Raw genomic sequence first — 12,500 nt, 5'->3', positions numbered from 1 at the left:
AGGGATGGATTGTCGCGTGACATTAGTGAATAATCAACCGTACCACTTTCATACTGTGTGACGGCTCGTAAATTGTAAAGGATCGTGACCATTTTAACATATATATCTATTAAGGAGCCATAAAGAACATTGCATATTTAGATTATATTTCGAATAGTGGAATTGGGTCACGCGTTAAAACAATGTTAAAATGGGTACGGTGCACATATAGCCGTCTAAGTGTTGAGATAGTTTCGTACAGCTATATAGTAACAATGCTCAACCAAATGATTAATTGTTTATCAGGTAATATGTTAACAATTTGTAACAAAATGGCATCTTACCTATAATAAATGATAACGGTGGACGCTAATAAGTGAGATATTCACCGTTTTGTTCCAAAGAGACAAAATGATTATTTATCATATGTCATCATTTCATCAATTTAACAACTTGGAACAAATGATATATTTTTTACCAATTCAACATTTTTCAAAAAGAAAAGTTGAATTACTCTCCGAAAGTCATTATTTACAACATTTGGTTTAAAATGATAATTCGATTACTTATATATTTCTTCAATTTCACATTTCCTAACAAACTTATTAATTATTATATCATCAGAATAATATCATTTCAACATTTTGTTGCAGAATGATAAAGTTTTTATTAAGTAAACCTCGTGAAATTGGAAACATTTTGCGTATCAATTGTAAAGCCCATATCTACCGTGATGTAGCTTATAGACTCCAATAAACGCATTTAATTTATAAGTAGACACGGGCTGGGCTGTTGGCTGGTGAAATTGTACGAAGGAGGGACATGGCTGTACAGTTGTTCCATGCGACCTCCCATGTGCTAGGTCCCAGAAAAAAAATCAAAGTTATCACATGGTGCATTTCTTTTGGCTACCAATGAAGTAGCAAGGTTGTGCAAATAAATAAATTATGAAGGACCTTGACTGAAAGTACCTCGCCCCCCACTCCTCTTCCCCACCATTGCGTACGCCTATAGTAAACAAGTGTAGAAAACAATTACCGTCCAGCCACCACCATCGGACATGTTGCAAAACACATCGAAGCAGTTATTAGACCAACTGGGCAGAATTGAATATACTTTGCTTTCATTGAACCCGGCGTTGTAAGCATCGAGACAATCAGTGTATGTCACCCCGGCTCCTAAAGAACATAGAAATAACAATTAAAACAGAATAAAAGCCAATCGTGTAGGGTTTTCTTTTAGCTAATAAACGACAGAGATCCTTGTGAAGTACAACTCCCTCAAACAGCTTAGAACAATCTTGTTTCGTTTGTCCGGAGATATCCTATTGAGAAAGGAGCTATAGCTTGTAACTTTTTTATTTCACAGTGCCACAAGGAACTGAAAAATGTTCCATTTTTTTTCTCTGTTTGCCATTTTGTTTTATTTGAAAGAAAGTGATGTCATTTTTACGTCATGTTTAGAGCTTCAATATTTTAGATTAAACATTTGCAAAACTCATATCCATTACAGAACACAAACGTTGAAATAGATACAGCAAACCATGAAACTGGAGAATGTCATACTTAGACTTGACCAAGTCTTAAATCTGTAGGTGGGAGGAGACATAAAGTCCGTCTTATCTCCCAAATCTCCCGATACACACAGAGACTACAGTAACTACTGTAAATCTTAAGCTTTGTACCGCAGTATAAACTGGATCGTGCTATAACTCAGTAGCATGTGCTATTAGGATTATAATAGTAAGAACTGAGGATATGTGTAATCCGAACAAATCCAGTTTGATGCATTTATTGGAATTACACATATCCTCAGTTCTTACTATTATCTTAATATCACATGCTACCTATTTATCATATTTATCAGCACGATCTAGCATTTACTGTGGTACAAAACTTTAAGAGTTACAGTTATTACTGTTATCTCTGTGTGAATCGGTTGCCCAAATTGAATAAGATCTTTCGTAGCTATTTGGGGACGTTTCCAGCCGATCCAAACAGAGATAACAGCATCTACTGTAAATCTTCAAGTGTTGTACCACAGTAAATACTGGGATTACAAATATCCTCAGTTCTTACTGTAATCCTAATATGCTACTGATTTCTAGCACGATCCAGTTTTTACTTTGGTACAGAACTTTCAGAATTACAGTAGTAACTCTGTTTTCTGTGTGTACAGGGTGACGTTACTGGTGACAGAGATCATCCCCGTTACAAAGACCAATGATGATGATTGGGTATGAGTCTCCATTTTCACAATAAATATGTACATTAGATGTGTCTGTTTGTGCAAACCATATCATCGTATCGAACGACACCCAACCCCCAAAATGTATTTATGACGTGTTTTACTTCCAATGAATATTTGTGCTATAAGAGGAAAATATCTGTGTCCAAAATGTATCTGTACTTGTATATAACCTCGCCCGATTGTACGGCCACGCTTTGCGTACATGAACTCCTCCCCCTACCTTTCCCTCGTGTAACAGTATCTCTTACCGTCCACCACAAATTACTCAAATCAACAAAAAGTCTTCAACTTTGCAGATTGCATAAAAGACTTGCTATATGATTTGAGTGACTTAAATTTCGCAGTGTAAGAAATATTTATAGGACTAAGACATTGACCACGTACTTTCTCTTCCAGTATCCTAAAAACATGCAGCATTCTACGTAACATCCAAATGATTTACTTACCGTGGTCACGTAGAAAGCGTTGCACTGTTGTCCGATCTGCTGATACCATTGGCTCATCAAAGACGATGAAATCCGTCATATTGCTGAGATCCAAGATTGCTCCTCCTAATTGCATCTTGGTGCAGTGACATAATCCACGTTTGTTAACAATCCATCTGAACTTGATACCATCACAATGGCTCTGCATATAGCAGGTCCTTGCTGGGTGTTGAAAAAGAGTTTACAAAGTTGATGATCAGTGCAGCAAATGTCTGTAATATCTGGCGCAGATATCATGGAGTGCGGGGTTTGGGGAAGGAAATACTTCCAACGATCTCACGATCCAAATATCCAACGATGAACCTAAAATGATACTATATTAGTATGCAGCTATGGCTATATATTGATATACGGAATGATATGTTACAGACCGTCCAGTATAACTAACATCACTTCATCAAGTCAGATTTGTTTAATTATATATAGTGCAAGATGATTTCCTCTTGGTATGGGTAGAAGTGCAAGTATACAATGGATCTAGGCAACTTATATTAAAGAAACGAATATTCCTCAGTGCTAGTTGAAAACCACATCTTAATATACTTTACCTAAACTCGAGATATGGTCGATTTAAGGGGAACCTAGTTTTGACTGGCCAAACCATCGACCCCTCCAGAATGTTGGATCACACGCAGTAATCGGTCTGTGATATCACGGCAAATATACTCCAAAAGCTTGACTTCAGCTATTATAATGGACTTGTTGATTTCTCTATTAAATCCCAGAGTACGAATATTGGTAGTTACGATAGATTATCAGTACGAAATACGAACTCACTACACAAATCTGGTGCAAATGAAATTTCAGTACGAAGTTGGACGGTTAACATAAACATCATGATTTTTCTTTAATATACATCACACAAGTATGCCGCAAGACTTTGGATTTCATTTCTGACTGCCCTTCTGTTTATAGGTAGCCATAAGAATCGGTTAGAAAAATGGCGTCAAGGCAGTCAATGCAAGAATTATATATTAAATATATCTATCTATCTATGTCCCATAGCTTGAAGGCCGTTGGGGCGACATGATGACACGACACAAGCTTTCAACAATTCACGATCGGCAGTTGTTCTTATTCGCTGGTTTAAGCACATCCCGGTTCAGGTTTTTATGTTGTCAATCCAGGTTTTAACCGACCTGTTTCTCCTTCGTACCCCATATGTCCCTCCTTCCAATATAGTGTTTGCCAGACTGTTCTTCTGTCTAATTACATGACCAAACCACTGAAGTTTCCTTCTTTTCACCACTGAAAGGAGGGGTTCCTGTTCCCCGGCCTATAAAACTCTCCATTACTTGCCATACTTGCTTGTTAGTGGTGTGCGAAGTGTGATGGATCTGGAGAAGTCTCCGGATACACTTCATTTCAAAAGCAATATATTAAGTACCCGTTGAATATTAAAACATAATTTGGATATGTAAATCTTGAATATTCCCTCTGGCAGTACGTCTCTGGCAGTTTAAGTATATATCTCAATATGATAGGCATCTGATTATAGTTGGAGTCGACGCGATAATGGGAAAAGGCATGCTTAAGGATAGGTTGTTTGACAAAGGTTGTAAAAGATTGTTCGAATATCAAAATCGATAAAATCTCTACCAATTAGGCTTCAATAAATTCCATACATTGTGTAACAGACAGCATCTCCCCAATGTCCGCCCTCACCCACAAGGAGTGGCACTCGCTTCCAAACAACCTAGTCCCATTCCCGCTCAACTTTAGAATATCTTCTGAACTTACCAACGGCATAGCCAAAGAGTCCAAAAGAAACTATGAGGATGGTTAAAATGTCCAATCTTGCCATTTTGGGGGGTTTTGTAAATCCTAAGCGGAGAGAAGATTATAAATTGTAAGAAAAACTAGTCTGAGTTGTAAAAGACACAAAAAGTGCTGCGTTGCATTGGATGTGTTTAACTCAGTTTTTGCTCTGTATATCATCTTAATATGCGGGCTGGAAACCTAACACTAAATTCAGTCTTTTCAATGAAAGTACAGCCTATATGATGCATCTCGTTAGGTTTACGACATTGGAACATTCTCTAGATTTAAAACGTCCATTTTTTTAATGAAAAATAGAAATTATTGTCGAAACAAAGAAGCTGATTTCGGTTTATCTTTTCATCATAATCTTCACTACCTTGCCCATGTCTGCTTCGGGCTTATGCTATAGGGCAAACGTCTCCCCCCCCCCCCCCAACCATTGGACTTCCAAATATATTATAGATAGCAGATGTATTGGTTTTAATACAACTGCTTTATTTTTAAACAAAGACGAAGTTCATATGGGCCCCCTCATTCGAGAAATCATGGATTTGCAACGTTTATCTTTTATCACGATTATTACGAATAACAATTTTTTAAATCACTTAGTTTATCTTCCTTGTCTTTCTCAAAAATATTCATTGTGACATGACATATTTTGTAGACAAAATAAGTTATTTAATCTGTAGAGATGATGTAAATTTAACTATTGTTTATTGATTTTTTATTTATTGCAATCTAAGTAATGAAAACACTACTTTACTATAAATATATTGTGTAGTAAAAAAAAATGTGTAGTCAAAATATATTGACTTTATATTTAATTGCAATTTCAGTTATGAAAACAATACCTTACTATAGAAACTGCATGACATGCCTAAAATTAATATGAGATAATGGTCAAATAAAACATTTTTTTATTTAACATTTATTTATATATAGCTAAATTACCATTTGTACGTACATCCTCAGAATTGGAATATGTAATAAACATGTAAACATGTTCTTTATTTTTATTTTTTGAATATTACGAAGAAGAAAAGAAAAGCGTTAAAATCTTTACTAACCTTAACCATCCGAACAAGATCAAATTGAATACTTCCTCTTCTGCCGATCCTTACTTCTTCCGAGAGAAATGAAAATATGTATGGCTTGATTTTACAATCACCGAACCATCTCCGATTGCAATATACTATATATTTTTTGTATGATGTCGTTATATTTCAAGCAAGCGATATTGTTCGATTCGAAAAGGTGGCTTTTTTTTCAATAGGTTTGCTAAAACGCAGTTATTAAACAACTAGAGATTGATGAAGGTTGTCGACTTCATAGCCGCTCAAAGCCCAATGAGAATACGTTTAAATAAAAAGGTTAAATATTAATCATAGATGTTTTGTATTGACTATGTACATATAAGGAAGCCATAGTCTTGAGATTTTCTAATCTGTTTGGATTTTTTTTTCTTCTTGGTCTCATTTGATAATGAAGTCATCGTGTTATGTTTGGTAGGCTGTAGTGTATGGAACGCGAAAAGGACCACAACATATGATGATGTTAATGATGATCTAATTTTATACGATCATGTACTGAAAACTTATGATCATGTACTAAAAATACACGATCATGTACTAAAATTTATGATCATGTACCAAACATATACGATCATGTACTAAAAGTATACGATCATGTACTAAAAGTATACGATCATGTACTACAATCGTACGATGTACATCAAAACAAATACGATCATGTACTAATAAAGTGATGTTCAAAAAAAGTGGCGTCTGCATACGCGTATGTATATTCATATGTGGCGTCTGCATACGCGTATGAATATTCAGTATAAACTCATTAAGAACCACTAGGGGCGGGGCTTCGATATCAACTTTGATATTCCTAGGGGTACGGTACTTTGTAATCAACGGGTACCGGTAGCATACTATATTATTAATTTGAAGTGTGTGATATTCACTGAGGATTGGCTGTAATAATACTTAATAGCTATGTGTATGAATATTTAGCAGACCGCGAAAATTGTTTTGGCATTTGAACGTACGTACGTTTGGAAGGTATACAGTATACTACATTTGTGTACGAATGTACACTAAGTAACAAATAGTATTAAAGGCGTCGATTCTCGAGATTTTCCAATACTAGGATACTATACCAATGACGTAAACTAAGCTTACTGTAAAGTTTCAACTCAAACTATTCCCGAAAAGTGCAAAAATATGACATTTTCTGGTTTTCGTATTTTGAAACTTTGACTTCGATAGACTCCTCCCAATCAAGGAACCTTGTGAATATGTATAACGGAAAAGGTACTTTGAATAGCAAGGTAAACAGTAAACAAAAATCAGCTGAGGAGATACGTATTGCGCGAAGGGACAGTTACGGCATATCTAATTGCATACGATGCCCTAAAAACCCAAGAAAATTCGTCGCTCCGTGAAAATAAAACCTGCTTTGTAGCAAGGATACATAAGAGAGAAAGTCATTGAATCAGCAAGAACTCGATCGGTACGTAACATTCTCTAGAACGATATTGTATCACTCTACTCGGTGTTACATAGGCTAGTTACTGTAGTACAATCAGACCTATTAGTGTGTGACTTACACTGGTTAGGCCTGAATAACGTTATGTACACGCTGTGAATTGTGCACTAAAAGCAATGTAGCTATGATGAGTGTAGCGCAATGGAGGCCGTTAGTTTCCGGATCCGTTAGTTTCCTCCCATGAAAAACGTTAGCTTCCTCCTCTAACAACATGGGAGAAAATAACGTTTTTCAGGAGAGCAAAGTAACGTTTCCCATAAGGGAATGCAATAAGGCATACTGGCTAGGCCATGTGGAGATTTAGGAAGTGCTTTGTAGCAAGTGCTTTGCAAAACTGTAGTAATTGCAATTGATGATTTAGGCGATTTTTATGATTATGTGTGAGTGTAGTAAGTAACCTTTTTTTTAAGTTTCATTCAACAAGCATATTAGTTTCCTAACCTGAATGCCATACTTTACTACCTTGATGTTGGGGAGGAAAGTAACGTTTTTAGGAGAGGAAACTAACATTTTCAGGGGAGGAACTAACAGGTCGGGAAACTGAAACCTAGGGCAACATGCAATGTCTGCTGTTCTATAAATGTTATAGTAAAGTGTACAACCATTCCATGAAAGTGATATATAGCATGTAGTCATATGTCACCAGTAAATGAGAGCAATAAATTTTAGCAGCTGATCCAAAGACACGTTTATAATTTGTAACCTTTTGCGACCTTCTTAGCAACCATCTGGTGAGGAAACACCATGGTGGGCTGGCAAAAGTAGAGGACGGAGAGGTTAGCTCAGGTAACACCAGACAAAGGGACAACCCGGCTAACAGCAGCTGCAGCTAGGAGGCAGGTAGAAGAACACCAACAGGAGCGAATGGGAAATATAAGGGTACGTTTCAATATGCATAATTGTGGGATTTGGTGCAAAGTAACAGCTGGTAATTCTTTAAACATTAAACTCAGTGTACAGGACATATCCAGGATTTTCTAACCCGGGGGGCGCGAATGACTATCTAAGCGGAGCGCCACCATCGGTTGGCGCGCAGCGTACAAGAAAATTTCTGGTTTTGACACCCCCCAGATCACCGGAAATGGCACATATCGGGCTTGAAAATGACCAACTAGATGTTCACTTTTGCCTGAGTAAACCAAGTATTTTCCCAATATTATTTATCCATCCATAACCTTCTTGAAGATTTTCACCAGTCACACATCATGTTCGACCTCATCACATCTCCTGTGGATCATTGCTTTTGTAGGTGATTCTACATCGCGGCCCACAATACCCGTCAGCCCTACTTTTCAAGGTTTTAAGCCCATTAATCGTTCAGAATTTGAAAATTCACACTTCTTGTGAAATAAATTCACTTCAAAACATACCAATGTTGCACAAAATTTCATCTATGGACAGCCAATACAGAAAAACCTCCTTCAACCCCTACAGACCGGTCAAAATTGCACGAGAAGAGGGAAGAATGTGTTAGGAATGTTGGTCAGGGAAATTTCGAAAAATTAGACACAGTTATTTTTTTGGTGCATGGGCACATATCAGTCTTGGATAATGGTGTGGACGCGTGTCTGTTCTCTGATATTATCTAAGCGGAGCGCGACCATGGGTTCGCGCGTAGCGTACAAGAAAATTTTGGCAAATATACCTCCCAGATCACCGGAAATAACACTTCTCAGACCCAATGATGCTCCCAAACCTCCTTAAGTTTTTAAATCTCATGGCTTAGAAATTTAGTTTGGGGAAATACTGGCCATCTGCAGAAAAAATCAGGGGACAAATAATCCAAGTATACTTTTGTATACGATGGGTCTGGTTTCGTAACTCATCGGGAAGCGATTAGAGGGGTGGGCGTACGGTTGTGGGGCGCGTGTTTTCATGCAGGTGGGAACAATCTCAAGAAGTGATGTGTGCGTCTGCCCCGCCCACCCCCCCCCCCCCCCCGTCGGCAATGATACACCTTTGGATCCGCTACATGATATTCATAATTCTCAAATCGCATGCGAAATTTTTATTTTTAGATTCATCGTATGAGTTACGGTTCTAGGGGTAAGGTAACGATTAGCATTCAGTTCGCGTTGTACAACATTTTATCTCTGCATGACAGTGTTGCATCGAAGGACATAAATTATGTCTAGTGCGCAGTTTGCATATAGATCCTGGGCTCATACCAAAATGCGTCATGTTTCCCGACGACTCGGTCGAGTTCAAGACCAGCCACAGTTGCTTTCATAGCACACTTTTATAAGTTCTCTTCTGTTCCCTCCTTTTTCTTTCTTATTTTTCTTTTCCCTTCCTTCCATCCTCTTCTTCCCCCTCTTTTTTCCCCTCTTTTTCCCTTCTTCTTCTCTTTTTTTTCTCTCCATTTTTTTCTTAGTCGGGGGGCGCGCGCCCCCAACGCCCCCCCCCCGGATACGCGCCTGGTGTAATAACAGAATGGCCTGCTCAATTATAGAATACTAGCAAGATAAGTATTCAACATTGTGATACTGAAAATAGTTATTTTACAGTGACATCAATTATCAAAGGGTTATATTTGCTAATCCTTTTTGGAAGCAAAACACAGTTTGTCTGAAAGCAAGTTTTGAAAAACAGAGCACTTCGTAGTACTTGGTGTAGTTTTCAAACAATATATTTTAAGTCTATCTTCTTATATCACATGTATATTAAACACCAAAAGCGACACAATCAATCAGTGCTGTCTATCATCAAAAGCAATGATATTGTAACTTAAACAAAATAAATGATACTCTTTTTTCTTCACTTTTCTTCTTAGGCAATGGTTGGTAATGTAGATGTTCAACAGCCTCGACAACTGGTAATGCAACTGCTTGAAACCCATCCGGCACTCTTTTTTGATATATGTACACACAACATCTCAAGAAGTACAAGTTGCTTGAATTCAAACTTGGTATATGTAATCTTTATTGTTCCTAATTGATCCTTATTGTTTTTCATCGAGTTCAAAGGTCATTTGAGGTCAACATTTGAAATCTGTGTAAAAACAGTATCTCAAAAAGTGTTAGTTGGTTGGACATCCAACTTGCTATGTAGATAGCACTTGGTAAGTAGATGAACCCTATTGTTTTTCATGGAGGTAAAAGGTCATTTTAGGTCAACAAATGTTCAGCTCTTGAAACCTTATAAACAATATCAAGAAGTGAAAGTTGGTTGAACTTCAAACTTGCTATATAGGTGGCCCTTGGTGAGTAGGTAATTACATTTTGTTAATCATGAAGGTCATTTTGAGGACAATAGTTTATATCCCAAGAAGTGAAAGTTGGTTTCATGGCAAATGTTGATAACACTCGGTGGGTAGATAATCCCATTGTTATGCTTACGACCATTAGTGCTAATGCCATATCTCAAGAAGAGAAGTTGGTTTACTGTTACATTTTAATAAGTAGCCCTTAGAGAGTATTTGATTGCTATTGTTTTCCATAGGTCAAAGTTATCTTGGGTCAAAGATAGCCTGTATTTCCTTGACTTTATCATTCACTGGTAATTCAGTTCTGTATTTCTTGATCAGTTGTATTCCTTGCCAAATATAGACTTGTTTCCACCATGATCTAAGATAAGTAAGATTTTAGACATGTTATTAGTATTACATTTTCTTTTTGTGAAAGACGTAATCATGGTTTTCTCTATTTGTCTGTGTTCTTTGACTTAACGGTTCAGAGCTTTGAATAAACACACAGTTTCTTTCACTGCTGTTCTTACTTCAATCTGCAAAATCTTCCAATTTAATGTGCTAATTTATTCTGAAACATGGACATTAATAAGCTTCAATACACATAACAAGTTCAATTAACTGCTCCTTTTTTATTGATGAATGTGCTTAGATTAAGTCTGCTGATCTTTACAACAACAAAAATTTAAAACAAGGAATAGTTCTTCGAGTCCAAATCTGATTCCAAACTAGTACATGCATTATGTTTTATATCAATTGGCATGACTGATGACTTTGAGAAAAGAAGCCCCCCCCCCACCCCTACTTCTTTTTAAATTACTGCAAAGTTGTAGGAGACATGCAGGTTTCAATCACTCCAATCTACCCCCCCCCCCCCCACCCCCAAATAATGTTACTTGCTGAAGCGAGGAAGATTTATAGATTTGACTTATTACAAAGTAGAACTAGGCCCCATCCTGCTCTGATGGCTTGCAACAAGCTGTGCAACATTTCCATTCCCCCCCCCCCCCACCAAAGAAAAAAATGATATCACTTGCTGATGCAAGGAAGACTAATAGATTAGACTCATTACAAAGTAGAGCTTGGTCCCATCCTGCTCTGATGACTTGCAAGATGCTATAAAAGAAACTGATGGAGGTTGGCTCGGGCGAATTGTACCAGAGATGTGCCTTGGGTCATCCTCGGCAAGAACAACACCTCCTAGTTCAGAATTGACATCATCAAGCCTCCGTCTAAATATGTCCATCAGTTGCGGAATGTGCTTGTTACTATTCTTTTCCATAACAGGAACACAGGTCCATCTGCCTGCAGACTTTGAGAATTTCTTGTAAACCTGAAAATAGAATCACAAAAGTAAACTATCAGGGAGGAAAGTAATGTTTCTCAGGGGAGAAATTCAAGCAAGAAGACATTTGGCTAGGCTACGTAGAAAGAGTTAGGTACTGAAGTAACTGTAATTTTAGATTAAGGAGAGAAAATAACGATTTCAATGAAAGAAACACTTTTCAAGGGAGGCAAATTGGCTAGGCTGTATGGGAAGAGATATTTGTAGTAAAGGTAGAAAGGAAAAGAAATTCCTACAGTTATTGCACTTAGGACCTAGGCCTAGGCCTACTAAATTTATTCTTTCCACATAGCCTAGCCAATATGCTTTCATCAACTTCGTCCCTGGCAAAATGATAATTTCCTCCCTATGATCTAGGAGGTAAGAAACGTTTTTAGGGGAGGAAACTAACGTTATTTAGGGCAGGAAACTAACGGGAACCGCCTGAACATAGGCCTCACGATTTAGGCTACAGCATACGAAATCACTGCCATCATTCATAGCCCATGCCTTGTAAAGTCTAGTGTAAAGTATCTATGCGTGAACGTTAGTTAGCACTGTATCAAGAACATAGACTTGTTGCAATTTGATAAGACTATGACTGTGAAGAAATAGTAAGAAAAGTAAGAGCGTTTAGCCTTCCTGGCCTTGGTAGTGCGAGTAAATAGTAGGCTAAGTACCCTATACTAGTACTACAGACTTAGTATAGGCCCTACTACTGGCCTAGGCTAAACTAGACACTGTAGTAATAATAGTGGAGGCAGAGGTTCGTTCTCAGTTTCTCTCATCGATAATGAGAAGTAACGTTAAATCATGTAAACAAAAAATGTAACGTTTTTTTGTAGCATCTTGGGAATCCATTTCTTATAGCTAGTAGTAGCGGTCACACTAATTAGCGTCAACTCACGACAACTCACGACAACTCAAGACAACTCAAGACAACAGGTTTAAAATAACA

The 12,500-nt window shown here is 37.4% G+C and overlaps 1 protein-coding gene and 1 long non-coding RNA gene across 3 annotated transcripts; one reads left to right on the top strand and one right to left on the bottom strand.

The window, feature by feature from the left end:
* Window positions 1–987: 987 nt before the first annotated feature.
* LOC139973897 (fibrinogen-like protein 1) lies at window positions 988–5,845 on the bottom strand. The gene is made up of 4 exons (XM_071980783.1): window positions 5,543–5,845; window positions 4,455–4,538; window positions 2,676–2,876; window positions 988–1,157 (listed from the first exon to the last, which is right to left on the bottom strand). Exons 2-4 carry the CDS (start codon window positions 4,516–4,518, stop codon window positions 988–990), a joined length of 435 nt encoding a protein of 144 aa, XP_071836884.1. The 5' UTR covers window positions 4,519–4,538; window positions 5,543–5,845.
* A 764-nt stretch (window positions 5,846–6,609) lies between these two features.
* LOC139974091 (uncharacterized) lies at window positions 6,610–10,839 on the top strand. 2 transcript variants are annotated; one of them, XR_011795391.1, is made up of 3 exons: window positions 6,631–6,995; window positions 7,753–7,910; window positions 9,805–10,839. It is a non-coding gene; the product is annotated as an uncharacterized lncRNA (long non-coding RNA). The 2 variants fall into 2 exon arrangements; XR_011795390.1 differs by having other exon boundaries at window positions 6,610–7,910.
* The last annotated feature ends 1,661 nt before the right edge of the window (window positions 10,840–12,500 follow it).

This window comes from Apostichopus japonicus, chromosome 9 (assembly GCF_037975245.1).
Source record: "Apostichopus japonicus isolate 1M-3 chromosome 9, ASM3797524v1, whole genome shotgun sequence".
NCBI classification, from domain to species: domain Eukaryota; kingdom Metazoa; phylum Echinodermata; class Holothuroidea; order Aspidochirotida; family Stichopodidae; genus Apostichopus; species Apostichopus japonicus.
Note: the sequence above shows the minus strand (reverse complement) of the source record. Positions and strands in the feature narration are given on the sequence as shown.

Coding starts and splice junctions, on each gene's coding strand:
- LOC139973897 (XM_071980783.1), bottom strand. CDS start 4,518: ATGGCAAGATTGGACATTTTAACCATCCTCATAGTTTCTTTTGGACTC. Junction 2,877..4,454: donor ACTCTTTGGCTATGCCGTTG/GTAAGTTCAGAA, acceptor TTCAACACCCAG/CAAGGACCTGCTATATGCAG. Junction 1,158..2,675: donor ACGCTTTCTACGTGACCACG/GTAAGTAAATCA, acceptor TATGTTCTTTAG/GAGCCGGGGTGACATACACT.